Genomic DNA, 27,000 nt, shown 5'->3' on the forward strand with positions numbered 1-27,000 from the left:
TTTGCAAATTAAATCCATTCAGGGCTACACGGAGGGTGGGGCTGGCCCACATGGGAGAGGCTGATGCATTGTGGAGGAAACAGCTGGGCATGTGCCATGAGTTTGGTGGGGTCTCAGCTGAGTTCCCAGTGAAGAACAAACCAATCCCATTAACTAAGACAACTCTGCCCCGGTGCTGATGGCTGCTGCAGAGTCTCCACTGGCTGGCTGGGCCATGGAGCGGGGGCATGTGCCTTCCTCTATCCCTTAGCCCCTTGGTGTAGTTATGCTCCCAGCAGCGCAGGGATCAGCCGTTCCAGCCAGATCGGATTCACTGGCCACTTTGCTCAGGTGTTAAAAATGCAACATGGCAAATTAACTAAAAAGCAAAAAATTAGATGCAGAAAAGCCCTAGCAAGGCTGCCAGGGGCTGTCTTGATGTGCCAGGAGCAAGTCTCCCTTTGCCCTTGTGATGCCAAATAACTTTGCTGAATATTTACAGACTGCCACTTTGGCTGGTTCTCAGACCTGCCTGGCTGCAGCTCCCACTTTAATCCTTTAATCTCCTGCCAGAAGGGTCTGAACATCAGCTCTGAAATACCCGCCAGGGCAGGTTCAGATCCCAACCAGGCTGCTTCCTCCCTGTCAGGTGGACAAAATGAGCTCGGGGGGGTTCTTCAGACCAGGTCTTAATCAGGCTGTTTGCTCTGCTCAGTGTTTGTGGCAGAGACTCATGGGCTGTGGCTGCTCCGTGCCCATGGGGTCCTGGATGTGCCACTCACAAGGTCTGTAGATCAGCTGTTCTGAGGGGCTGTGAACGCTGGAGCCATGTTTCGTGGGACATGAGCGCATTGAGCGGGCTGGCGGGCATGATATGCGAGATGGCTCATGGACTCTGCCTTTCCTCGGGCCTCTAGCCTGCACTCTTCCATCTAAGAGAAACTCGGCAAATACAGACATGGTCTGAGACCACATGCCTCTGCCAAGCTGTCCTGCAGCAGCTCAAGAGCGTGAGTGGCAGCCTGTTAGGAAGCAGGGCACGAACCCCAACCTGGCTGTGAGCGCCATGCTTAGATCGCACAAGCCCATTATTGCATGTGAACTCCACAGGCACCATAACCACCTAGCCACGGAATCACAGACAGTCCCCTGGGATACTCTGATCTGTCTTGCCACCCAGGTGAGCCTGCCTCTGAGAGAGATGGTCCCTTACACCAAGAATCACAGCAATATTCAGGTTACTCCCAGTCCCAAAGGGCCATCACTTACCCCAGGTTAAGTGCACCTCAGATCGCACACCAAAGATGACACACGTAGCCAATCCTATACTAACCTATCTAAAGATTTATTCTATAGAAAAGGAAATCCGAGTTATTTATACAGTTAAAGCAGGTAAACAGATGCACACAAATGAGTTCCAATCTTCAGTTTGAAAAAGTCACAGACGCTTCTATGCTATGCAAGCTCTGTGTCTCCTGCAGGGACAACCCGGGCTGAGCAGCTGGGGATCTTTTGCTTATGCCTAGCGAGTCTTGTCCTATGCAAAGGAGCATAAAGATCCGGTTCCTCCTTTGAGGGGTTTTTATTCCCTTCTCCTCTTCTGCTCGGAGTTGAAACTCAGCTGATGGGACATGGGAGGAATTCACGGGCGAGACTCATCTTAATAGGGTGAGGGAGCGTAAACAACCAAGTCTTTTGTCCACATTAACGTTCTGCTCTAGTCCGTATGGTGTGACTGGGCCTTCCTTGTAGGCTGGCGGTAACGCCTGCCGTCGGGGGCCAGCATTTCACACTAATCGCTCTCGCTCCAGTCCGGGGCTTTACACAGTTACAGAGGCTGACAGCGCAAACGCTCAGCTATTACCTTACAGGGTGGGATACAGAGTTTGACGGAGATTAACACACGTAGCAACTCACAGCAATTCGCTGAAGTCTAAACACTAAGCACATGCTGATAATTCTACTACCTGGTTTATCACTACAAACCCCCGGGGAGCCAGACTGGTGCCCGCTGTGTATTTGTCAGCGGTCAGCTGAGGCCTGGGGACGGCGGCATGAGCTGCCACCTGGCCTGCCAGCGTCACAGCCTCAAACCCCCCAAGTGGCAGCAGGCTGCTTGGAGATCAGCACGCAAAGCAACTCGCCGGCCGCTCCCGACCGCATTGTGTGGTGTCTAGTGACTCCGTGGGGCTTGTCCCTCCTACCCACCCAGAGCTGGCACTAGGCATACGCAGGCTAAGCAATTGTGTGGGGCCCCGAGAGGCTCAAGGAGGCCCCCTATTGGCTTTATTCTTCCAATTTTCATAAGAACTTGCCTGTTTTCGTACTGGCTTCTCCCCTCCGGCTAAGCACGAGCCGCTGCAAGGGTGAGTGGTTCGGACAGCAGAGGGGCTGGTGGCAGTCCTGCAAACCGATCACTCGCTGCTGCAATTGACACGCACTCGGGTTCGTGCAGCCGAACAGGAAAAAACATGGCCTGTGTGCATTGCGCAGAATCACTGCAAACTGTGACCGAGATGCGGGGAGGGCTCCCGGACAGGGGCCGGGGGAGAGATGCGTACCATCCTTCACAGAACCACAAAGACATTTACCCTCAGATGCCCCTTAGAAGGGGTGCGGCATTATCCATTGGCTGCCAGGTAGGGAAACTGAGGCACAGAGGAGGGACGAGACGTGTGTGAGATCAGCCAGTGAGTCAGCGGCAGAGCTGGGAACAGGACCCAGGAGTCTTGCATCCCAGGGCTGTGCTTTGGTCACACCACTCTGCCCCTTAGCAGTGAGTGTTGAGGGGGAGGGCAGGGCAGGGTGGAGAGGAGGGTGGATGGGGGAGTGCGTTAGATGCCTGGGGAGGGCAGAAGGGATTTTTTGGCCAATCCTGGGCTGAACAGTACAGATCTTGGCAGGGGGTCAGACTGCATGACCCCTACGGTCCCTTCTAACCCTATGGTTCGATGGTCCCTTGCCTTGTTTGGCCGGGACACTTCAGTCCCATCCCTAGACCACCTCTCAGCCCAGAGTCTGGTCTCTGGGGGAGGCAGCCCCCCTAGGTCCCAATCCTGCACCTGATTCTGCGCGGGCCCAGAGGGGCCCAGCAGAGCAGAGGGGGCAGGAGCGCAGGGGGGCCCCCATCTCCAGGGGGTTCTTACTCCTCCATTGGTCTGCTCCTGCCTAGTGCCCGGGTGCTGCAGAGCTTATGGAGGAAAGACAGAGCCACACCTGGACAAAGCAGGGTTAAAATGCTTCCACTGTGCCCAGTGCTGATCTCCGGGAGGGGCGCTCCCGCCTACCATGCCAAGGGCTGGGCTGAGGCTCCCTATCACCATGGGAGGGTGCCTGGGGCTCGGACAGTCTCCTGAGCGCGCCGGGTGCTACATGCCCAGCTTGCTGCTGCAGTACTCCACATAGTCAAACTCCTCGATGGCGAAAGTCACCCGGCTCCACTGCTTGGTCTGTTTGTTCCCGTCCGGTGTCGCCACCACGAAGTTTTTGATGGAGAGGATGGGCAGCGTCACGCTGCGGTAGATCATCTCCATGCCCCAGGCCTGCATGGACAGACGAGGGACACATCACCTGGATGGACAGTCAGGACCCACCGCAAATCGCCGGGACCAAAACGGTCACACATCTGGGCGACGGGGCTTCCGATCTGATCCCCAAGCTGAATTGTACAAATGGCTCCAAGTCATAGACGGGTGAGTGTATATACCTGAATCACACACACACCAACACACACACACACAGACACATGCTCACACTCACTCCCACATACACCCAAGATCCAATGGCTGGAAGTTTAATGCAGAAAAACTCACATTGGAAATTCTGAAATGTAAATAATTAGCCATCAGCGCAGACCGCACTATTCCCAATTGCCAGGATTTAATATTTGATGCTTTCCTTAAAGCCCCAGCTCCTGGAGTCATGTGATGGGGGGGGGGAAAATCTCAGCTTTCCCTTAAAAGAAAAAGGAAGTTTCTTGCCCTCATGGCTCTGCAGAAAAGCTGGGAGGAGGGGAGCTGTGACTCCTAAAGGCTCAGAAACCACCTTTTTAGAAACCTCATGATTTTTGAATGTTTGGGGCTGGCAGCCTGGGATCCCCAAGGGATGTGTGGGTTCTCCGTCACTTGGACTCTGTCCACGCAAACTGGGACTATTTCCAATTTGACCCCAGGGCCAGCTTACCCAGTAAGGGAGAGTCACCTATGAAAGCAGCTAACAGCGTTGCCCGGCCCCAGCGGGTTCCCCAGCCGCGGACTCACCTGGCCGCAGCTGGCACAGCTGATGCTGCCCCCTGGCTTCCAGTCCTTGAAGTTCCGGGGAATCTCCATTTTGGCGGACGTGGCGTTGTAGTAAATCCTGCAGGAAATGCACCAAGAGCCGTTGCCATAAGAAGCTAAGAAGAGGGTGCTTGTGAGCCAAGAGTGCAGAGCTCTCAATTGGAGCCAGCACGCAGCCACCTGGGGAGGGGAGCTGCCCTCCCACCGCCCAGGAAGAGGGACAATCCCAGCCCAAGTATGGCCAAGCTGTTCCCTGGAGCAGACGGGAATGATCCAGGCCTGATGGGGCCGAAAGACGTGTCTCTCCAGGATCTTGCTAGGGAGCCCTAGCCCCGCAGGGAGTCCCAGCGCTGAGTGAGGGGCCAGCAGGGCTGCCAGGCAGGGGGCCTCAGCGCAGAATGAGAGAGGTCTGAGGGCAGGGGGTCGGGGAACATCTAGCGACTGTCCCCAGATTCCCTTGGCCCAGTGGGTGCTGGCAGGCGTCTGCCCACCTCCCCTCCCAGCTCTGGCAGCCCACACAGAGCAAATGGCCGGGTGCCCCTGGGGGATATGGGGGCCGTTGCTCACGCGGGTCCCCTCCCCGGTCCCCATCCCCCCAGTCCGCCCTCACTTGAAGTCCGGGTTGACGTTGACGTGGTGCATCTTCTCCACGGTGCGCAGGTCGCTGCCGTGGCACACGGCCACGTTGCAGTTTATACAGTGGAGGCGGACGGCGTCCGGCTCGTGCAGCTGCCGCTTCTGGTTGCCTTCAGCCCTCTTCACCTTCTGGCTAACGATGGCGCTTCGCTGCAGGGCTGCGATCTGTGGGAGGGGAGGGCAGCTCAACGGAGGTGTGGCGGGAACACCACGGCAGGCGAGACACCCACAGACACGTGGCAAGAGGCACCACCAGCCCCCTCAGCTCCGCTCTGTCCCCACCGCCGGCCTGGGGCGGGCACGTGGGGGCCTTAGCACCGAGCAGGCTGTCTGAGCAGCGTGGCTGGGGTGGAGAACGGGGCCTGAGGTGCCAGTGGGCCCAATGCACCGGGAACCCCCCTCTGCACCATGGCGCGTGGACACGGCCCCCTCACCGTGTCCAGGTACTCCTTCTCCGGCATGGCCTGCACCTCTTCGATGACTCTTTGCGTGAGCTCCTCCAGGGTCTCGTTCAGCCGCTCCCGCGACACCTCCTTGCTGTTGGCCTTGGCGAGGACGGAGTACAGACTGTTCTTGGCGCGGGCGCGGCCCCTGGCCTGTGCAAACGGGGACGTGCAGTCGGGTCACGCCTGAGGTCAGCTCAGGAAGGAGCCCAGGGAAAGCGCCGGCAGCACCCCTCCCCACACCCTACCCAGGAGTAGGGGGATGGGAGGTCTGCAACGCCCCCTAGCGAGGGGGTTGGGGGAACGCTGAGCCCACTGGGTGTGGGCGGCTTCGCCATCCTCTGGTGCTGGCAGATGGCACTGGGGATGCAAGACCTCGTGGGCGCAGCCCCCCCACCAGCATGCCTAGACCCTGGCCTGCAGGGAGCCCCCCAGAGAGCAGTGGGGAGTCTGGTCTCTGTGCCCCATGTGGCCCTGGCCTCGCTGCACAGCTCCTGCTCCTGAGCTCTGCACCTGCTGCATCGAGAGGGACCCGGCTGCGAGTGGCGCCCAGCAGGACTCCGGGGAGCCGGGGGCCAGGTGTGTGTCAGACAGACCCAGCCAGGTGGGCCTGGGACAGGCGGCTTCCCCCTGCACCGAGGAAGGCAGCAGCTTGCCCCACCCCATGGAGCCGAGACGCACAGCCCAGCCTAGTGCTCGGTCCCTCGGAGCCAGGAGGGAGGGATCCGGGGAACAAGGGAAGAGCCTGGCCAGGACCCGGGAGCGGCCGGCTACCTGCACCATGGCAATCTCGTTGGTCATCAGCCCGTAGCGAACCACAATGTTGCATTCTGGGATGTCCAGGCCCTCCTCGGCCACGCTGGTGGAGAAGAGCAGGTTGAAGTCTCCCTTGCGGAACAACTTGATCACGTCTTGCTGCTTGTTCTGGGAAGAGAGAAGGGATGGAGCTAACGTTCCCTCCCACGGCGGGCCTGGACCCAGGTGCTGCAGGGGCCCGTTCCAGGGTCCCAGGCAGGCCTGTCTGCAATCGCCCAGCTGCCGGGCTAAAGGACAACAGGGAACCTTGGAAAGATGGGACCTGGGACACAGAGTCCGAAGCTGCAGCTCTGCATGGGGACTCCCCAGGACACGGCCCCAGGGCCCCCCGGGCCACGACAGGGTGAGAATTACACGGATTAAAACTACTAACTCATTCCTTCCCTCCCAAATGCGAGGGGACAGGTCCCTCACGCTTCTTTCAGCTCACCCAGTGGGGTGGGGTGGGGCAGGAGAGGCTCCACGGGGAGGCCCTTGTGGTTAGAACAGAGGAGGGGGTGGGAGTCAGGATTCCTGGGTTCTTTTCCCAGCTCTTGGAGGGGCTGGGACTCCAGGGTTCTCTTCTCCCAGCTGCGAGAGGAGACTGGGTCCTAGTGGGATACAGCTTGAGGGTCAGGACATCTGGGTTCTCTTCCCAGCTCTGTCACCAGCCTGGGGAGCACGGCACTTGCTTCTTTGTGCCTCAGTTTCTCGCTCCTCTCTCAAGAGGGTGTGTGTGTGCAAAGCTCCTGGAGCTCCTGGGCTGAGAAGAGCCATGCTGGGCACTGCTGCCTTCACCCTGTCTGCCCCCTCCCTCGCACACACCCACCCACCTGGGTCATGTGCTTGGTCTGGTTGCTATAGCCGGCTCCAGTTAGGACAGCTGCCTTAATGCCCAGCCTTGCCAGCTTCGCATTCTCCTGGATCCACTTGTGCAGGGCGTGGGCGCTCTGGCGCGTCTTGGTGAAGATGATGCCGCGGGAGCTGTCTGGGGTCTTGAACTGCTCCTGGAGGATCTCCTCCAGCTTGCTCAGCTTGGGGTTCTCGTAGCGCGGGTCGCTGGCCAGAGCCAGCAGGGCTGTCCTGTTCTCTGCAACGGGACGCACAGACGGATGAGCACTGCAGCTCTGAGCCAGCGAGCCCCCGGGCTCATTTACAGCACACGCACCCTGGCCCAGGATTCAGCCCCAGGGCCTGCAGCGCTAAGAGCACAGACTTCTACCGCTGAGGTGAAAGGAGCGATTCTGGTAGCTGGCAGCTGCAGTAGGCTCTTATCCGCTCCTGGGGACCGGCCCCGCTCCCCACCATGGGTTACATTAATCCTAACGCTCTTCACACGTAATGGACATCCGGCAGCGAGTCCTCCCAGAGAGAGGTCCCATGCCCCTAGCACTGTGAGGGGCAGCATGGCCTAGTAGTTAGGACACTGGACTGGGAGTCAGGACACATGGGTTCTAGTCCCAGTTCTGCCACTTGCCTGTCTGGGCAGGTACCTGCCCCCACTTCCTGGGGAGGGTTCTCTGGCCTGCCCTATGCAGGAGGCCTACCTAGATGAGCACACTGGTCCTAGCTGACCCCTCCCCTTGCTTTGTTATGGGCTCTCCAGGTCCCCCCCGTATCCCGCTTCCAGCCCTCACCCTCAAAGGTGCTGACGAGGAAGCGCTCCGTGGGGTCCTGCAGAACCTTGGTGGCCTTTTCCAGCTGGTAGAAGTCGTCCAGGGTGCTGAAGGCATCGATGGCACGCACCGTGTCATTGATCAGCAGCGCGTCGTTGTACTTCCGCAGGTGGATGGCGCACGTACGCTTCTTACGGCAGAACGACTCGGCTCCTGGGGACGTAGGAACAAAACCACTGTAGCGGCTGCTGAGGGCCAAGTCCCCGGCACGGTGCCTTGGACAGTCACTGACAGCGGGGCCAGTGCGGGGACCGGGCTCCGGACTCCTGGGTTCTATTCCTGGCTCCGGGAGGGGAGTGTATCTAGTGTTAGAGCAGGGGAGGCTGGGAGCCAGGACTCCTGGGTTCTATTCCCAGCTCCAGGAAGAAAGCATGTTTCAAATGCCCATTACACAGTGAGGAGGAAAAGGCAGTAACAGAAAATACCACGCTGGTGACTGTGGTTACTGAGCAGTATAACCTGGTTCAGTCCCCCACAGCAGCCGGGGGGCGGGATCAGAGGCCCAGGCTATCCCACAGGAGGGGCGGGGTAATTCCTTCCCCGGATCACTTTGCGCCTTGGTGCATGAGGCTGCACAATCCTTGGGATCGGATTCATGGCTCGGGTCACTGCAGGCACTGTTCCGTGCAAAAACCCTGCAGGACTATTAGCTTCCTTCCCACCCTGCAGCAGGGAGTTCCACAGCTAAGGGACATGCTGAGGATTCTGCCCTCTCGCAAGCACTGCCATTGGGATCTGCGTGGGTGCCCGTTCTGGAGCCCAGGTGGTTTATCTAAGCCATTTGTGTGTAGACACAGTAACGCCTGGAGGGATCCCATTGTGCTAGGCACCACGTGGACACATGATAAGAGACTAGCCCTGCCCCTTCAGTTGAAAGAGAGGATCGTTATCACCATTTTACAGGTGGGGAAACTGAGGCACAGAGCAGTGAACTGACTTGCCCAAGGCCAGGCGGAGCTGGGAATTGAATCCAGAGCTCCCGAGTCCCAATCCAATGCCTGAGCCACAAGCCCAACCTTCCTCCCCCTGATTAGCTCTAGATTTCTATGGATCCTCCCAACCCCCATGCACTGGGGCACAGCCCCTCACCTTCCGTCCCCAGCTCGACAATGCGCTGCTCGTAGATCTGTGTGCCGAAGTCCTGTGGCACGCCGCGAACGTCCAGGTACTGGTGGATGTGGGCCATGGTCTCCTTCAGCTTCCTGCCCAAGGGATCCTGGAGAGCAGAGTGCGGCGGGGGAGCTCAGAGGGGCTCAATGTCTCCAGGGGAAGGCTGCTGCCCGCGGCGTGCCCTGAGGGCACGGTGCAAGCCGGGTCGCAGGCTGGGACCACAGGGGACCCAGCTGATTATGGGATGGGCTGTGAAGGGCCCTGGCTCGGCCACCCCTGCCCACCTCCCAGGCTCTGACCTAAGCGGAGCTGACTGAGGGGTTTAAACCCCGAAGGGCTGTCACTGGCCTCCCCTGCAGTGGGGTCTCTCTCTTCCCCCCTGGGGTCCGCGCCCATGTGCAGCTCCGAGAGCCCTATACCTGCAGCCTTTCGTGGGACACATCGTACTGCTTCCTGGGCTGCGGGACCTGAGCCTCCAGGTGGACACGGTGCTTCTGGGTCGACATGATTTTGGCGGTGTCCAGGTTGGCGCAGATCTAAAAGGGTTAAACACCCACCCCCCCGAGAGCCGTATGAGCCACATGCCAGCCCCTCCGGCATCCTGCTCTGAGCCACAGGCACTAGTCTGGGGCCAAAGGGCACATGCCTGGACGCACTGAGCTGGGAAGGTCCCAGTGCAAAGAAGGAGGTGGGGGGGATATCCCAGATGTACCCAGGCAGGGATACCATCAGCATCCCAGCGTGGCACCAGCAGCCACTCACACCCCCACACCCTGAAGACATCCCCTGACAGACGCCAGAGGGAACAACACTGCAGCTCCGTGATCCATGTGGCTGCCGTGGCTAGAATCTCAGGTGTGTCAGGTGACCAGATGCCGAGGAGATGGGCTCCCTTGGTGGACAGCTTGCACGGCCCCAATTTCGTCTCCAAGGGCCTTTTCCAGCAGCCAAAAGACAAGCCTGGTGCAATCTCAGGGAGGTGCCGCAGTTCCTGGGCCACTGGGGTGGCAGCCAGCCACGTACCCCTCTTAGCTGGGATGCGGGGCACGAGGAACGCTCCACTCACCTGCAGGATGTGCTGCCTGGCCCCCTGGAAGTTGGTGGCTCCCCCGGTGCCGGGAGAGGCGGTGAGGCCCAGGATCTGCGGCAGCTTCCGCTCGCCTCTCATCTTGCGCTCCAGGTAATCCTCCATGATCTGGTTGTAGACGCCGTCCTTGTGGGTGTGGTGGCATTCGTCAATCACCAGCAGGGAGAAATCTGCCCAGGGAGACGAGGCTGAGCCAAGCTGAGGGGCCTGGAGAGAGGCTGATGGGGATGGGGCGTGGGAAGAGGCTCCAGAAGGAGCGGGAGTGACTATGGTGCTAGCTGAGGACCCGGGGTCAGTTCCCAGCTCTGCCACAGACTCCCTGGGGCGCCTTGGGCACATCACTTAGCCTCTCTGGGTTGCAGTCCCCAGCTGCCAAATGGAGACATCAAGTCTGGGAGGATTTCAAGGTGCAGATGCTTCAGCAAGGGGACCGTGTGGGCAGAGCTAGGGTCTGCTCTGTGAGGTGACCAGCAACTGCCGAGGGCAGGGGAATGACACTGTCTTGTCTGCCTCCCACGGACTCCAGATCAAATGTGGGCAGTTTACAAAACATCGGCACTGGCCCTTCTCCCGCCCTTTGATCTCCAAGGCAGGGCAGGCTCACTGTCCCCACTGTATCGACAGGGAATGAATCGGCCATCGTCACGTTGTGGCCTGGCTCCCAGCCCAGGGCTCTGCCCAGGGACCAGCCCTTTTCTCTCGCTCCCACCATCTCCATCCCCCAGGATCTGAGAGTCAAGCTGGGTTTTCTCGCTGGCTTGTGCACAGTCAGCAGTAACCAAAGGCCAGATCCTCAGCCGGTGTCAATCAGCACTGACATCAGCACACCCAACTGACCTGAGCTGGGGATCCGGTCCTGAGATCCCAGCCCCACGTGGGACGGCTCCCATCCCGCCGGGCTCCTACCTGTCAGCTCCACGTGCATGTCCTGGTCCTGGCTGGTCAGGGCGTTCTGCAGGATCTTCGCTGTGCAGATCACCAGGTCGCTCAGCTTCACCTCCTGGGAGAAGAAGAATTTCCGGTCGCTGTCGCTGCTGATGGGCGTGACCTGAAAGCGATCCCGCAGCGCGTGGAATTCCTGCGTGTAGTGCTGATCCACCAGGTGCACCTAGCGACCCAGCACACAAGAGACGCCCAGTGAGGCTTGTGTGCTGAAGAGCGTCAGCCCAGAACCTTCCCTGAGCTCCGGGTGGGGTGGAGAGCAGGGTCTGGGGAGAGCCCTGGCTGCTGAGCTGAGCGACCTCCCATGGACAACAGAGGCCAAGCAGAGCAGCCCCTGCCCACCCCGAGCCAGCCACGCCCGGCCGGTCTAGGGGGCTCCAGCGTAGGAGCAGGTGTTTGGGGACCCTCCCTCCTTAGCATGGGTCCTCGGCAGGTTTTGAACCCAGGACCTTCAGCACAGCCCTCTCCATCACTGGAGCTAACAGGATAATGCCATTAGCTAGCAGCAGTAGTAGGCTGTTATCCTCTCACATGGACCAGCTATGCAGAGAACACAGCACACAGTGCTGGGGTGCCATGCTCGGCCGTGGGGGAGGATGGGCAGCCACAAGACCTGGCCGCTGTGCAAGCTGAAAGGCTGCAGCCTCCAGAGATGTCTGGCCAAAGGGACTGAGCCAGCTCTCGGCTACCTGGGCAGAGGGGGAAGCGGGTGTGTTTTGCCTGCTTGCTTTCCCACCCGCTGCATGAACACAGCTCCCCCCCAGCGTAAAATCCACCCCCTTGAGACCGTGAGGCCAGCCTGATGTGGGTAATTAGCCCAAATGCCCTCTGCCCCCACAGCCCCGCCTGGCACATGGCGACCATCCAGCGAACGTGGGGACTCAGCCCACACGGCTCCTCCGTAACATGTAGCATGTTTGTTGTGCAAAGAGCTGAAGGCCTGGGGCGGGGGCGGCTCCTCACTCTGGCTGGTCCCCTCTCCGGCTGCAGCCCCAACACGTCCTGCCTCCCCATCATGTCTGGCCGGGGCAGGCTAGGCTGGGAGAATCAGCCCCACCCCGGCATGAGCCATGCCCCCCGACCAGTGCAAAGCCAGTCTCACCCTGTTCACCAGCACGGCCACCTTGGCCCGCTTCCGAGTCTCCAGGTGCCTCTTGCACACGTAGGCGGCTGCCCGGGTCTTCCCTGAACCAGTGGGCAGCCAGATGATGATGTTCTCGCCCTCCAAGGCGGGCAGGATCACTTCCCACTGATAGTCACGCAGCTCCATGTGGGTGGGCACTGGGCACCTGCAGGAAGCGCAGGGCCAGCGTGAAGGGGGCAAAGCTGGTATTAGCATGGACAAAGCAAAGCTAGCCCCCTGCCCTGCCTTCCAACCCCTCCCTCTCTCCACCCCCTGATCAGCCCCCATCCCCCATTTCCCAACTCCTTACTGGGCTTCCAGCCTACCCCTCTCTCCACCCCCTGCCCAGCCCCCAATCCATCATCCCCCCCGACACCTTCCATCCCCTCTCCTGGCCTCCTCCAATCTACCCCCTCCACTCCGCCTGGCCGCCCAAGCTCCCTGCAGGCAGAGAACGGTCCGGTCAGACAGGAGCGTGGGCCACTGAGCCACCCACCGCTGCCCCAGCCCCGCACCTTAGAACCGTGGACCCCTGGGCTTAGAAGGTACCAGGGCAGCTCGTCTGACCCCCCAGCGTCCGTGAGCCTGGGCAGGATGCCTGTGCCAGCCAGCAGCCCCTGGCCCCAGGGGGTACCCCCAGCCGGAGGGCGAGGGCAGGGGCGGGCGGCAGGAGCAGACGGGCACCTCTCGCCCAGCAGCGCCCCTCTCCGCCCAGAATCACCCCGCTGGCAAATGGACCCGGGTGAGTCGCCTGCTCCCCACTGGCCCGGCAGCTGCCCCAGCCAAGGCCCGAGACCTTGGGCTTTTAAACTCTCGCTTCAGAGCCTGAAAGCAAAACGCTTCCGGGAGCCCCAGCCAGGGGGGGTCTCACAGCAGCTCCGCTCCCCGGCCGAGCCTGGCCGCCCACCTCCTGCCAGCTGCGGCTCCCACCCAGGGCTGCTGGAACTGGGGGTGCTGGGAGGGGCTGCAGCACCCCCCTGGCTTGAAAGGGTTTCCATTATACCCAGGATTTACAGTTTGGTTCAATGGCTCTCAGCACCCCGCCTCCCCCATACCCATTATTCCAGCCCCCCTGCGCCGGGCAGGCTTAACCCAGGTTACACTGACCTGGATCCGGGAGCCGAAGTCACAAGCCCAGCGCAGGGCTCGGCTACACCACAGTGAATCCGCAGGTCGCTGCACCAGCTGCTTGCACTGCCCTGGAGTCCCCCTCAGGGATCCCCCAGCCAAGCCGTCACAGACAGAAATCAAAACCAAATCCAGTGCTAGACACAGAAACCGGGCTCTTGGGGAGGGCAGCCCCACCCTGAGCTCAGCCCCCAGGCAGGGCCTGACCCGGTTATTCCCAGTAGCAGAAGTTCCAGCAATTTCTTGGGAGCCCAGCAGTCAAAAAGCAAATTGAAAGTTGGGCCTCATTAGGAAAGGGATCCATAATAAGACAGAAAACATCATATGCCTCTATATAAAGCCAGGGTACGCCCACACCTTGGACACTGTGAGCAGCTCTGGTCGCCCCCTCTCAAAAAAGATCTATTGGACTTGGAAACAGTTCAGAAAAGGGCAACAAAAATGATTTGGGGAATGGAATGACTTCCCTATGAGGAGAGATGAATAAGACTGGGACTTTTCAGCTTGGAAAAGAGACGGCTAAGGGGAGATATGATCGAGGTCTATAAAATCATGACTGGGGTGGAGAAAGTGAATCAGGAAGTGTTATTTACTCCTCATAACACAAGAACTAGGGGTCACCCAATGAAATTAACAGGCAGCAGGTTTAAAACACATAAAAGGAAGTATTTCTTCACACAACACACAGTCAACCCGTGGAACTCCTTGCCAGAGGATGTTGTGAAGGCCAAGACCATAACAGGGTTCAAAAAAGAACTAGACAAATTCACGGAGGATAGGTCCATCAATGGCGATTAGCCAGGCTGGGCAGGGATGGTGTCCCTAGCCTCTGTTTGCCAGGAGCTGGGAATGGGAGACGGGATGGATCACTTGATGATTCCCTGTTCTGTCCATTCCCTCTAGGGCCCCTTGCACTGGCCACAGTCGGAAGACAGGATACGGCTAGATGGACTTTTGGTCTGACCCACAATGCCCCTGAATCGCAAGGAAACAAATAGGGGCAGTTTGGCTCCATTTCCCAGCCAGCCCTCGAGCCAGTCTTGTACGCTAAGCAGCTGTCTTGGCTCCCACTCAGGGCCATGCTCTCCACTGCTTCTCCCACCGTTCTCTTGGTATTCTGCTTTCTCTTGCACACAGCTGCAACCAACCAGCCCTAACACCTGCATCTGCAATCAAGCCTGGGGAAACCTCTCAGATCATAGAATCATAGAATATCAGGGTTGGAAGGGACCCCAGAAGGTCATCTAGTCCAACCCCCAAAGCTTCACTCCAGCCTGTGGCCCAATGACATGGGTGGTGGTCTCCTATTGTTTCCAGCTATTGCTAGATGTTGGGATATTTAATTGCTTGTCCCATTGAGCCTGAATGAAGGATGCCTCGGCCTAGCCATATTGACCGGCTGCTGTTTAGCGGCACCAGTCAGCACAGAGATCTCTGGGCAGTTACCGGATGTCGCCCTCGTCCTTACACTGCTGCACTTACACCCACAACACACAGGGGCCAGTGGGCAGAGCCCTGGACAGTGTTCACTTCCTAGCTCTGCTTTGGCCCTCACGTGTGACCTTGGGCAAGTCCCATCCCCCTGGCTCTGCTTGAGACTGGGAGCTCTGGGGCAGAGACTCTTGCTGGTTCATGGCCCCTGGCACAAGAGGGGCCTGAGCTCAGCTGGGGTTGGCCTCATGGTACAATTACTAGAGGGGCCCAAGTCTCTAGCTCCAGCTGGCAGGAGACACCACTTGGCAGGGAGGTGTGCCAGGGAGAGCTGGCAGTCCCAGCCCACTGTGCACGATTAACTCTGAGGGACACAGGGCTCAGCCCAGGGGCAGAGGGCACCGCAGAGCACATGGTGGGAGCGGTCTACCCTGGGCTCCCAGCTGAGTCAGGGCCGGGGGGGGGTAGCCCCTGGCGGGGGTTGCGAGAAGGGATTGCTTTGCAGGCTGTTTGACCATCTCATTCCCAGGCTGGTGCTCACGGCTTCCTGCTGCAGCTGGACAGAGGTGGCGGCAACTGGCGTCAGCCAACAGTCTGGGGCAGAGCAGCACCATGGGCATCTCAGGAGGGAACCGGGGGAGGCTGCCCACCCACAGTGCCTCGCTGCTGGGGGCCCCGGGACACCAGGAGACAGACACGTGCTTCACGGGGGCCACGTACATTTATTTAAAAAAATAAAATAAAGGAAAATAAAAATGAAATGGGGAGATGGGAAGGGCCCCTGGCAGCGGGACCAGTTGCCCCATGGCAGCGCACGAGAGACAGGCCAGCGCGCGGGGGGAATAAGGCAACAGTGAGCAGTCTGGGGGAACACAACGGCAAAATGCTTCCCCCGCGGGGAGAAGGCTTCGCGGCCCGCGTTGCTAGTGACTTCAGCCAGGCCGCCAGGAGCAACACGGGCTGGTACCACAGGGAGGTGACCGATGAGCCAGAGGGCAACAGCTCTACTTCGCGGGGGCCTGTCGCTCTGCCAGGACTCAGGGGCCCCCTGCCATGGAGGGGAGGCAGAAGGAGCAGGAGGCTCCTGTTTCCCGAGGGGTTGCAGGACAGCTCAGTAACCCAGCTGTGAGGCAGGGAGCAGCCGCCCCAAGGCCCATCATTCCCTTGCCCAGGGGACTCCGTTCAGGCCACAGAGGAAGGAGCAGGGAGGGGTCCTGGCTTAGCCGCTCACCACTCTGTTCACCCCTGCACAGCAAGGCTCCAGCCTAGGACCCATTTCCCCTGAGCTGTCACCCCACCACACTGGAGAACCCTCCCCTGCCCCAGGGCCTGCAGCCCAAGTGCCACTGAAATGGAGGGGCAGGAGCCCATGGTGGGAAGCTTTGCCCCAGGTGGCCCTTACTATGGCGCAGGAGTGCAGCGCTCAGGGAGCTGGAGCCGGGAGAAGCCCTGGAGCACGGGGCAGGGGAGATGGGGTCAGAACCTGGTGCAGCTCAGAGGGCCCGCAGCAGGGGCTAACATGCTAGCCGAATGGCTCACCCCAGGGAAGCAAGGCTGGGGCCAGACTCACAGGCAAGGGCCCAGCGCCAGGGGAGCATGCAGCGCCGGGGCAGGACAGGACAGAGCATCGGCCGCAGGCCGAGCTGCTGGGGGAGGAATGGCTGAGAGCTGATACAGACCCCTCGGACCACCTCACACAGCCTGCAGCCGAGACCCTGAACCCAGGCAAGGCCAGAGTGGGGCAGCTCGCGTCCCCACTGCCCTCTGGCCAGCAGGGGAGGAGAACACCGACCCCATTTTACATTCATGCAGTGAGTGGCAGGGAGGGATGCTCCACGGGGAGCAAAGGGGCGGGCGGGAACAGGAGGCGAAGGGAACACAGCAGGCTGCGGCAGGAGCAGTGTTCGTATGGGAGATGCAGTGGGGGAGTGGGGGCTGGGCCTCAGCCACATAAAGCAAAGACGTGCGTAGCCCAGGGGAATTTCAAGCCCAGCAGGTCCATGCCCCGGCTGAATCCACTGCAGAGCCAAGAGCAGCCCGTGGCTCCTGCCTCCAGGGTGAGGCTCCGAGTTTGTGCAGCGACACCCGCATGCTGAGTGTCACCTGGACTGCTGCAGAGGGGCCCTGGGCCGCTCCGGTGGCTAACGCAGCCCTGACACCAAGGGGAGAGGCCAGTGGCGAGCCAGCGAGTGCCAGCTGAGAAGCCAGAGTCCCAGGGGCGTCCCCCAGCAGCAGGAGGGGAGCTGGCCCCACACTCTGGCCGTTCAGCAGCTATGCGCGCCCCGCCCCCACCTGATCCGGGCTCGGAGAAGCCCAGGAGACCCTCCTGGGAGAGTGACGCAGGAAGCGATGTCCCGGCCAGGAGCTCCGGGCACAAGGGAAGCGCGAGGCCAGGAGGAGACGCTGAAGGGCCAGGGCCCCCAAAGTGCCTACTTGTCTATGAGCCCGGCCTCCTTGAGCTTGAAGTAGAAGAACTTCTCGAGGGCGTTGGCGCACTTACAGTAGTCGCTGTCGGGGGGGTTGTACTCCCGGCAGTTGGTGATGATGCGCTGCAGGTCGGCGACGAAGAGCTTCTTGGTGACGTAATAGCGGTTCTTCAGACGCTCAGTCATGGTCTTCAGGTCTGCAGGGGGCAGCGGCTTACTCCCTCCGTGCTTCCCCCTCGTCAGAGCCCAGCGCCCTCAGCCCCACAGAGGGGAAACGGGGGCAGCGACCAGCGTGTGGCTGGCTGGGTTACTCCCTCCGTGCTTCCCCCTCGTCAGAGCCCAGCGCCCTCAGCCCCACAGAGGGGAAACGGGGGTGCAGTGAGTCAGTGACAGAGCCAGGAACAGAATCCAGGAGTCAGGGCTCCCCACCTCCGCCTTGGCCACTAGAACCTCACGTACCCCTGCCACAGGAGAGGGCAGAACCCAGCCCTACTCCAGCCACTAGATTTCACTTCCCTACCAGAGGTGAAATAGGACCCAGGAGTCCTGCCCCCCCACTGCCACTGTATACCCCACGCAGCCCATGCTCGCCTCGCCCCACCCCCCACCCCGCCGGGCGTGCGGCCCTCCTGGAGCAGCGTGGGCCTCGGGCAGATCGGCCACCTACCGATGGGGAAGCGAATGATCTCGTAGTAGTCAGGGGCCTCTGACTTCTTCACGGGCTCCATGAAGGGCCAGGCGCTGGGGTGGGTCTGTGGGGGGGGCGAGGGGCAGTTAGAGCCTCAGGCATGGCGGACAGATCGAACACCCCTCCCGCTGCACACCAGATCGAACACCCCAGCCCGCTACCGCCCTCTTCCAGAGCCAGGCCTGGGAGGTGCCTGGCTCCTGACCCCCACCCTGAGGACAGGGAGCTCAGACAGAGCGAGATGCCCTGGACTCGGGGACCATGGATCAGAACCAGCCGAGGTGCCTCTCCCCCGGCTGCTGGACCCAGCTGTGGCAGGGGAAGGTGCCAGAAACCCCATGGTTCAGGGAGAACCCGCCCGGAGCCCTCAGTTGGCGACAGAGCCTCCATGCCTGGGCACATGCCAAATGGACCCATGGAAGCTCTTGATACCCAACAAAGTCTTTGCCTCCAGCATCTCTCGGTGCCCAGAGTGAGACCCCAGGGGAGATGCCCCCCACGCGCCATCACCTTGATTTGGGCCAGGAGGTTTTTCAGGGTGTTGTACAGCTGGTCTGGGTCCTTGAGCTCCTTCCTGCAGAAGAAGGGGTCAGATGAGGTCAGCATCCACCGCGTTTGTCCCCTCCCAGCACCTGCAGGCGAGCGGGCACCGAGCTCTCATGGCTAGGCGAGGCCCTGGCCCTCCCGCTTGGGGGGGACTCGTGTCCTCCCTCCTGGGCAGCCTGCTCAGGGCACTCTGCTGCAGCAGGACACGCTGCCTCCATTTTGAGAGCAGCGGCCTGCCAGGGACAGAGCCACACGAGGGATCCCTGAGGCAACGTGACCAGGCTCAGACCACGTGTGTCACGGCTGCTCCCACACAGCTACGGCCCAGATGCCCCAAGGATGCTGCTGCCCCGAGATCTGACAGCCTGGGGTCCCCTGCCGGGGTGGTGAGAATAGACTGCAGCCACGTGCCATCCCTGCATTGTCTGCCAGGCCAGGGAGACAGCTCCAGGGCCCTCCAGCAATCGCCCCTTTTGGCCCGGACTGCTGACAGGGGTAAGATATCAAACCGGTGCCGCTGCTCCCCCCACTCACTACCCCTGGTGAGCTTCCCAGGCCAGCAGCGACAGACGCGGGGCTGGGAACAGCACTTACCCTTTCTCCTTCCCCAGCGGCCGCCATCCCGTGTCTCCTGGAAGGCAGGAAGAGGCGTTCGCTCACATGCCATCGACCGCGTCCCAATCCCCTCCTCAGGTGCCGTCCCTGGGTAGCACTCTGCCTCCATGACCTCCGAACTGCCCGACCCAGCCCTCCAAAACCTGGCTAGGAGGGGCACGACCACCCCCCTCCGCTGCCCCCGGAATGCACTGCTCCACCGAGACGTGCCGGGAGCTGTACAGTCCTGCAGAGCCGAGGCTGGGATGCCAGCTGTGCTCCTGTCCAAGTGCACAGATCAGAGCCACTGCCAGGTGGCCGGCTGCAGAGCCATTCAACCCATCCGCTCTCTCCTGAGGCTCCTGCTCTTGTTACTGTATTAAGGAAGGAGCTGGCTGCTGCCCAGCCTCGCCCCCCAGGACAGGGGCCACTGGGATGCTGCACGCTGCAGCGGGGACCGTGCCGTGGCACAGCCTGGCCACAGCCGAGACCATTTGCAAGGGGACAGGCACAGGCGCCAGGTGGGTAGCTACGGCCGCCGTGGCCAGCCGTCAGAGCCCTTCCCTGCTGCCGGAGCAGGCAAAGCCCGGGCTGCAGATGTTCGTGGCCGGAACTTACGGATTCCAGGGATGCTCTCGACAGGGATTTGCCGCACGCCCTCCTTGAAGCAGGTCAGGCCCGGGTAGACCTTGCGGATCTGCGCCTGCTTCCTCTCGATCAGCTTCTTGATGATCTGCGGCGGGAGAGGCCAGCTGGGAGCGAGCGGGGGAAGGCCTGGCGAGGGCAGAGTCTGGCTGGTCCCGGCCTGCTTCCCTCACCCTCGGGCCTTGGCGGGGGAGCCGGGCGCAGGGCCATGCCCGCAGGATGGGGCAGCCACCGCCCTCAAGGCTGCCTAGCGGCCAGGGCTGGAAGCAGGGCTTGCCCAGGGCGAGCCGGAAGCAGGCAGCAGCTCCAGGGGGTGGGTCTGGGTCTGCCCGAGGCAGGTGCTGCGTCGCGGCCGGACGCTGGCCTGTGACTAGCACGCGCATGGCAAAGCTCTGCTGGGAGCTGCCTGGGCCACGGAGACGCTGCCCGAGAGGGGCGCTCACAGGACAGCGGCCTCCTGGGCCGGCAGCAACGCCCTTTCCCTGCACTAGCGTCAAGAGCATTCAAGGTGTTGCGGGCACGCGGGCGTGGCGGGGGCAAGAAGCCAGGCCCCCCGCCCAGGAGATACCTCCTTCTGCTTCTTGATGATGTGCGAGAGCTCGGTGTAGGGGATGCGGGGGTTGAGCTCGCACTCCATCAGCGTCGCCCCTTCGTAGTCCTTGATATAGCCCAGGTAGCGGCCCTTGGGCACCTTGATGTCCTTGGAAAAGCCCTGGAGAGGAAGGGGGGTTGTGAGAGCGAGCGAGCCACATCGGGGGGCGGGGGGATTAGGACACTCCCCTAGGGGGGCGAGGGCCGGCGGCGCCAGGGGCCCAGACCTGCTTCTTGAAGTAGCCGATGGCGTACTCGTCGGCGTAGGTCAGGAAGTAGAGGGTGTTGTGCTTGATGTGATATTCCTTCAGGTGGTTCATCAGGTGCGTCCCGTACCCCTGGCAGGCAGGCAGGCAGACAGAGGCCCGTCAGGCAAGACCCCGGGGCAGGTGGGTCTCAGTGTTTCCAAGAGGGCTTGGGGGGAGATGCCCCAGGCTGGCCCTGCCCCAGGACATGTTGGGGGAACAGACCCCAGCAGAGCGATTGCTCGGCCGCAGGAACAGCCAGCGTTAAACATGGTCCCCGGCCCGGCCTCGGGGTACCTCCTGCCGTCCACAAGGCTGCACTCACCAGGGCCAGGGCAAAACAGCTCCTGCCTCCTTCCCTCCCCCAGAGCCATGGCCTGCAGCCTCCCCCCTGCTATCTACGCCTGGGCTCCCCACCCAAACCCCTCTGCAGCACCCCCCAATCCCAACCTGCTGGCCATGCCCTGGGCTCCCGCAAGCCCTGCCGTTCCCCTCACGCCGGACCCGCAGCCCCCCAGCTATCCCTGCCCTGGGCTCCCCCAGCCCTGCCGGTGCCCCTCCCTCCCGACCCGCAGCCCCCCCCCCCCCCCAGCTATCTCTGCCCTGGGCTCCCCAATCCCAACGTGCAGCTCCCCACTGTTTTCTCTCATTCACTCCCCCGGTGAGTGCAGTTTTCCCTTCACCTTCACTTGCTCGTTGGAGGTGACAGCACAGAAGACAATCTCCGTGAAGCCCTGGGTGGGGAACATCCGGAAGCAGATGCCCCCGATCACCCGGCCGTCCTTGATCAGAGCCAGGGTCTTGTGTTTGCTGCCAGGGGAGGCACAGCCAGAGTTACAGGGGGTGGGGGGCAGCCTCAATGCACCATCCTGCCCCCCGCGAGTCGCTGCAGCAGCAGGGGGGGTGGGGAGGAGGTTGCAGCTCAGACAGCAGTGGCCCCGTTGGAGTTAACAGGATGGGACTGGGGAGGAATCTGGGCCGCAATGTCAGCCTGGCTTGGGGGTGCAGACCATTCCCCCACCCCACAGCTGCTGGGGTCACGCTGGGCCTGGGCCTCTGGAGCAACCAGGACGCAGGGACCGAACTGGGGCTCTCCACTTCCTGCATGAGCCAGGACCCCCCACCCCGGAGCCTGCGCCCAGCTCCCCAGAGCGGACCCCCCACCCCGGAGCCTGCGCCCGGCTCCCCAGAGCCCCCCCCACATACGGGTCGAAGACGAGGCGGGTGATGTACTCCTTGGGCATGCGGGGCAGCTGGTGGGAGAAGACATTCTGCAGCCCCACCAGCCACATCAGGATCCGCTTGTTGGATTTCTGCGAGAGCGCGTTGCCGATGACGTGGAACTCGATGATGCCGCGTCTCTCCTCTAGCCGCGCCGTCTCGTCCCGCGCCGCGTTGGCTGACAGCAGGCTGGTCTGGGGCGCGGAGCGGGGGGTAAGGGACAAAGCCCTGTCCACCTACCCAACCCCCCTCCGGCCCACTGACGCCCAGCCAGGAGCCAGCCCAGGGGAATAGGCTGCCCAGGGCATAGCGGGGCTCATGTCCTCCTGCAGCTGGCACTGGATTCCTCCTTGGCTGCTGCCCATTCCATCCTCTCCCCCACAACAGAGTCATGCCAGGCCCCGGCACGGGGTCAGAGCAGGCGCCAGCCAAGGTCTGGCACAGCTGCTCCAAAGGGCTGGCAGCTCCTACTGTCGCCAGCAACCCTGGCCCCACTAACGCAGCTCTCTGCCCTGCTCCCTACCCCGTACCTCCGGGCCCAGCATGGCAGCCGGGTCCGTGATGGTCAGCATCACCTCGTTGACCAGCTCCATGGGGATGTCGCCCATGACCCGGATCCGCTTGGCGTCCTCCAGCGTCAGGCTCTCAGGCAGCTTCCGCTTCTCACCTGCTCGGGCGGCAGAGGACGGTCACGCCAGGGCCAGGCCATGGGCCACTCGCTTCCCTGCATCTCCCACCCCATGTGGCTCAGGACGCCGCCTCCCGCCGAGCCACAGCGCAAGAGAGCCAGCAGCCGGCGCACTCAGACCCTGCAGCAGCAGCCAGGCCTCGGCAGGGCTGGGGCCCGCGGGAACCGGTGCTGCTGGGGCACGAGCATGGCTGGGAGGCCTTGCCGTCACCCCGCAGGGGGCTTCCCCTCTCGGCCACCTACAGGGCCAGGTCAGGCCAACTGGGTGCTCCATGGCTTCCTGGGTGGAGCTGCCTGTCAGGGAATTGGGCACGGCCCATCCCAGGCAGTCTGTGCTCGGGGTGGGGGGCGGGCAGCAGACGAGGGGTCTAAAGGCTGTTCTTTCATTCCCCCACCTTTGAGCTGAACGGCTCGTGGCCGACGGGAGCCAGGGTTACAGGGAATGGCGGGGGCAGGCTGTTCCCGAGCTGGCTGACGACGATCCACTTGGGCATCCACCATCCTCACGTATCGCAAGGGCAGCCCCCTCCCCCTACCTCGCTGTCTCCACAGACCCTTCCACCCCCTGGAACCTGAGATCCCTTCCCCAGCCCACACTGGAGACCCAAGCAGCCCCATGGACTCTCAAGAGTTCACTGTGGACCACTCTGGTCTGGCAGCACTTTGCCCCTTTCACTCCAGGGCAGGTGGCGCTGGCCAGAGGCCGACCCCTCCCAGGGCGCTGCGTCCTCGGGCACGAGCCCCCGGCACGGGGCGCACACAGTCCCAGAGGCGCTGGGGCCATAAAGGCTTGTGCCCCTGGGCAGGGTCCCAGGGCCGTCTCAGCCCCTCCCCGCACCCACTGGGGGGGGACAGTGCAGGGCTGGAGCCGGCGTTACCTGGCACAGGCTCTGCCGAGCTGGCGTCAAGGCTCATGGAGGACAAGGAGCTGCTGCTGCCAAGCTTCTTACTAAAGATCGGGGTGCTGGGCACGGCGACGGTGCTGACGGCTGCTGGGAATGAGAACGGAGCCTTTCACGCGCCGAACCCGCTGGCCCACAGCCCCCCGCCCCAGGGTTGGTGCCCACGTGGCCCCGGACAGGAGGCGTTTGCACTGGCCCTCCGCGGCCCACACCAGCAGGCCGAGGAAAGCACGGGCTTGCAACGGAGCCGGCATGGCATGAGCCCAATCGCTCCCAGGCATCTCCCCAGTGAAGTACCTGGGCGTGGGACCAGCTGGGCGCCTTCCGTGGCTGGCATGGTGAAGTCAGATTCCCAGATGGGTGAGTTCTCCCCGTAGATCTCCTCTTCCAGCATGGACAGAAACCTGGCCAGGGTGGGTGACAGGGCATGTTAGCCAGCAGCCGGCAGGCTAGTGGCATGGCCACATCAGAGCTGCCAACCGTGAGCAGCACGGGGGAGGGAGTGTGGGGCCACACGTGGCCACCCAGATTAACGGGGCAGGTACCCCATGGGGAGGAGCCTCACCCAGCGAGCTGGGCCCAGGGATCAGGTACGCAGAGACCAGACGTGACCCACCCATCACAGCCACCTCTGGGTTCGCCAGGGCCAGTGAGAGCCCCACCCCCTGGGAGCCAGCCCCACCCCCTGGGAGCCAGCCCACCTACTTGGGGAAATGGGTGAGGATGAGTGTCCGCTTCTCCGGCACCAGCTTGTCCTTCTCCACCCGGAACTTCTCCAGCAGCTGCCGGCGGGTGACGGTGAAAATGGACTTGAGCAGGCTGCGCCCGAAGACGTGGGTGGTCTCATAGCGGGGGAGGCTGTCGCAGCTCTGGGGCACGTGGCAGTAACACAGCCAGCTGGGGGGAGAAAGGGGGCAACTCCCAGGGACCTGCCCACTCCTGGACGTTGGTACCAGCCCCCAAGGGGCTGGCATTATGACTGGGGTCGCAGCCATGGGCTGGGATGCAAATCGCAGCAGCTGCATCTTATCGGGAATGGAGGGGCAATGGGGTAGTCAAGATAGGGGACATTTCCCAGCAGAGTGCGGGGCACACAGAGACGCTGTCTCTCCAAGCCAGCCAGGGGCACAGCACGCTGGCTTCATGGCACTGAACCGTCACGAGGACCCACAACCCCACCTGCCGGGCCCACAACCCCACCCGCTGGCCCGGCCCAGATGCAAGCTGCGAAGTGCATTAGCCCATTGACAAGTTGCCCAGCAGAGCTGCAGGCCCTTCAGTGGCACAAGCATGTGCAGTCAGCACATGCCAGGGCGCACCACGCTGAGCCGCCGGGGGGCAGAGGCAGCTGCCGGCGGCACTCCGGGGATGCAGCAGGCGCTGGGCATGCTTAAGAGCGGCAGGCTCAGGACCTCCAGGTCTGTGAATTCAGCGGGAAGTGCGGCGGGAGAGATCAGGACCAGAGAGCGCACGGCAGCTCAGGAGAGGAGGGTGAGCCCAGATCTCCTCAATGGGGACATGAAATGAGGGGAGACACAGGCAGGGCTCCCCCAGACCTGGGGGCTGGGCACAAGCTAAAGCCCCGTTAGCAAAGCAGGCGATGAACTGTCGGGGAGCACTGCACTGGGACGGGGTCTGCACCAGCCCCGCCCTGCCCCTCTCCCCAGCGCTCACCGGGTGTAGTTGACTTTGTAGGTGGCCACGTCGTCGTTCTGCGAGCGCTGCCGGAACTGGGAGGGCGTCTCCAGCTTCCAGTAGTTGAGGCAGAGCAGGAACATCTTGGAGAGCTCGTACATGGTCTGACGCTCCTTGGGGGCAGGTGGCTGAACTTGTACTGGACGAAGTTGAAGACTCCCTGTGGGGCAGAGCGCCCGCAGAGCGTCAGGGGAGGCGAAGGCAGGCCCCAGCTGCGGTGGGCTTTGTCGCACAGCAGCCGACACAGAGCTGCTCTGCGCAATGAACACAGGGCTGGCGGAGGGGGGGGTGCACGAGGTTAACGCAGCCGAGGAGCTGCAGGAGGTGTGGAATGGAGCAGCCGAGACCCGGGTCCAGTTATGGATCAGGTGTAGTGGGATGAGTATGGGTGGATTTTCCAAGAATTCCCAGGTCATTTATCAACACTACAAGATCCTCACTGACCGGTTTGCTAAAGCTGGCAGCTTCCATCGGAGAGACTCAGGCTGGGACCGAGGGGCGGCAGCAGGGAGCCCAGACCAGAATATTGGGGGCACATGAGGGTACAGACCAGAGCAGCCGAGTGGTGTGGCTCGGAGATGTACTGGCTGAAGCCTGGAGACACGACACTGGGCAAGACGGAGCCTGGTCTGACCCCGCCTGGCAATTCCTGCCCTGTCCCTCAAGCTCCACCAGAGCCCTCCCCACCCCTGCCCTCTGACTTACGAAGATCTACCACTTCCAGGGTCAGGGCGGGAGACCTCCACGAGAAACAAACGCGCCCAGCACTGGCCCACGGGACGGATTTCCTCGGACCAGCGCTAACATGCGGCTTGGTTTGCTACTGAGGCACCCAGACATACAGTGACGTGTCCGTGTCAGACCCTGGGTGGATAACAAGTCAGCCAGTTGCAGGGAACGTCTCCCAGTTATAGAAGGATTATTGGGCCGGGGAAGAGATGCCAGGAAGCTAAAAGCCGTAAGATCCGGTTTGAGAGAGGGTCATCGGAAGACGCCAGCACCTCTCCCCCCGCCGGGGGCGTCCAGGCAGACATGTTAGCTCAGGGTCAGCTGCATGTTACAGCAGAGGGTGCAGCGAGCTTTGCGGTCGCTGTGACAATGGATGGCCGCTATGGAGCGCTGGCGTTACCTGCTCGATGTTCGGCTTCTCAAAGGGGGGGCTGCCAAGGGACCCTTCTACAACAGGACGGCTCATCTGCAGGATGCATTTCCTCAGCAGCTGGGGAGGCAAGGGGGAAGTGTCAAAGTGCCAGAGACCAGAAAGAGGCGAGGCTTACAGCAGCCACAGAAAGCTGTGACCATTACAGGCCAGGCCAGGAGCAGCCGGCCAGATCCCAGCTGGCTCAAATGGTGCCATGCTGGTGCCTTTAATGGGCTGTGTTGATTTACACCAATGCTGGGAACCTGTCCACTTCTTCCTCGCAATGTATTCTCCCAGGGGGTTCAGCTCGGGACTGGGGTGGCAGGACAACATCTAGTTTCCAGCAAAGCGTCTGCTTTCAAGCCAGTCTTACAGTTGGGTTGCCTGAAGCAGGTTTCCAGACATAGAATAAATCGCTGGTGCTCAGCCTTTCCAGACAGTGGAACCCCTTTCAGGAGGCTAGGGTACCCCAAGTTCCATCTCACTTAAAAACTACTTGCTTACAAAATCAGACATAAAACCACAAGAGCGTCACAGGGCACTCCTACCGACCAATGGCTTGTTTTCTCATTCTACCATATAATTATAAAATAAAGCACCCGGAATATAAATATTGTGCTTACATTTTAGTATACAGCATCTAGAGCCATATAAACAAGTCACTGTACGACGTGTTACTTTGTACTGACTTTGCTAGTGCTTTTTGTCTAGGCTGTTGTAAAACTAGGCAAATATCTAGGTAAGTTGATGGACTCCCTGGTACGAAGATCTCTGCGTACTCTTGGAGTATGTACCCCAGCAGCTCACGGGGCTTAGATCCCTACATGGCTCGTTATTCCCAGGCCTAACGGAGACCACACACAGACTCTCCCACACTTCTCACGTAATCCGTCTGCTGCTCCTTCCCACGTCCCGCCAGCAGCACCTCAGCCTGGTGAACAGTTCACAGCTTCAATAAAGGAGCAGAGGTCAGCTACTCTGAGATAGCGCG

The 27,000-nt window shown here is 61.4% G+C and overlaps 2 protein-coding genes across 5 annotated transcripts in view; both read right to left on the bottom strand.

The window, feature by feature from the left end:
- Positions 1–1,303: 1,303 nt before the first annotated feature.
- DHX58 (DExH-box helicase 58) lies at positions 1,304–15,230 on the bottom strand. 4 transcript variants are annotated; one of them, XM_073326123.2, is made up of 13 exons: positions 13,176–15,230; positions 12,048–12,234; positions 10,910–11,111; positions 9,983–10,173; positions 9,336–9,452; positions 8,896–9,022; positions 7,768–7,959; positions 6,964–7,220; positions 6,110–6,259; positions 5,327–5,488; positions 4,867–5,057; positions 4,239–4,335; positions 1,304–3,521 (listed from the first exon to the last, which is right to left on the bottom strand). In XM_073326123.2, the coding sequence occupies exons 2-13, from the start codon at positions 12,213–12,215 to the stop codon at positions 3,348–3,350; spliced, it is 2,028 nt and encodes a 675-aa protein (XP_073182224.1). In that variant the 5' UTR covers positions 12,216–12,234; positions 13,176–15,230; the 3' UTR covers positions 1,304–3,347. The 4 variants fall into 4 exon arrangements, with proteins under 4 accessions (XP_073182224.1, XP_073182222.1, XP_073182220.1 ...); XM_073326121.2 differs by lacking the exon at positions 13,176–15,230 and adding an exon at positions 12,584–13,149; XM_073326119.2 differs by lacking the exon at positions 13,176–15,230 and having other exon boundaries at positions 12,048–12,310.
- A 99-nt stretch (positions 15,231–15,329) lies between these two features.
- Positions 15,330–27,000, bottom strand: part of KAT2A (lysine acetyltransferase 2A) — a 13,930-nt gene continuing 2,259 nt past the window's right edge. The window contains 16 exon segments of the mRNA XM_078850683.1: positions 15,330–17,250; positions 17,721–17,805; positions 18,252–18,315; positions 18,882–18,918; positions 19,500–19,614; positions 20,095–20,238; positions 20,345–20,455; positions 21,046–21,172; positions 21,569–21,777; positions 22,114–22,250; positions 23,150–23,263; positions 23,471–23,577; positions 23,879–24,070; positions 24,848–24,986; positions 24,989–25,028; positions 25,998–26,140. Of these exon segments, the coding sequence (XP_078706809.1) occupies positions 17,057–17,250; positions 17,721–17,805; positions 18,252–18,315; positions 18,882–18,918; positions 19,500–19,614; positions 20,095–20,238; positions 20,345–20,455; positions 21,046–21,172; positions 21,569–21,777; positions 22,114–22,250; positions 23,150–23,263; positions 23,471–23,577; positions 23,879–24,070; positions 24,848–24,986; positions 24,989–25,028; positions 25,998–26,140 (1,958 nt within the window). The 3' untranslated portion in view covers positions 15,330–17,056.

The sequence above is a fragment of the Lepidochelys kempii genome, chromosome 27 (genome assembly GCF_965140285.1).
Source record: "Lepidochelys kempii isolate rLepKem1 chromosome 27, rLepKem1.hap1, whole genome shotgun sequence".
Classification (NCBI taxonomy): domain Eukaryota; kingdom Metazoa; phylum Chordata; order Testudines; family Cheloniidae; genus Lepidochelys; species Lepidochelys kempii.

Coding starts and splice junctions, on each gene's coding strand:
- DHX58 (XM_073326119.2), bottom strand. CDS start 12,284: ATGCTAATACCAGCTTTGCCCCCTTCACGCTGGCCCTGCGCTTCCTGC. Junction 11,112..12,047: donor TGGCCGTGCTGGTGAACAGG/GTGAGACTGGCT, acceptor CTGGGTCGCTAG/GTGCACCTGGTGGATCAGCA. Junction 6,260..6,963: donor AGACCAAGCACATGACCCAG/GTGGGTGGGTGT, acceptor CTCTCTTCCCAG/AACAAGCAGCAAGACGTGAT.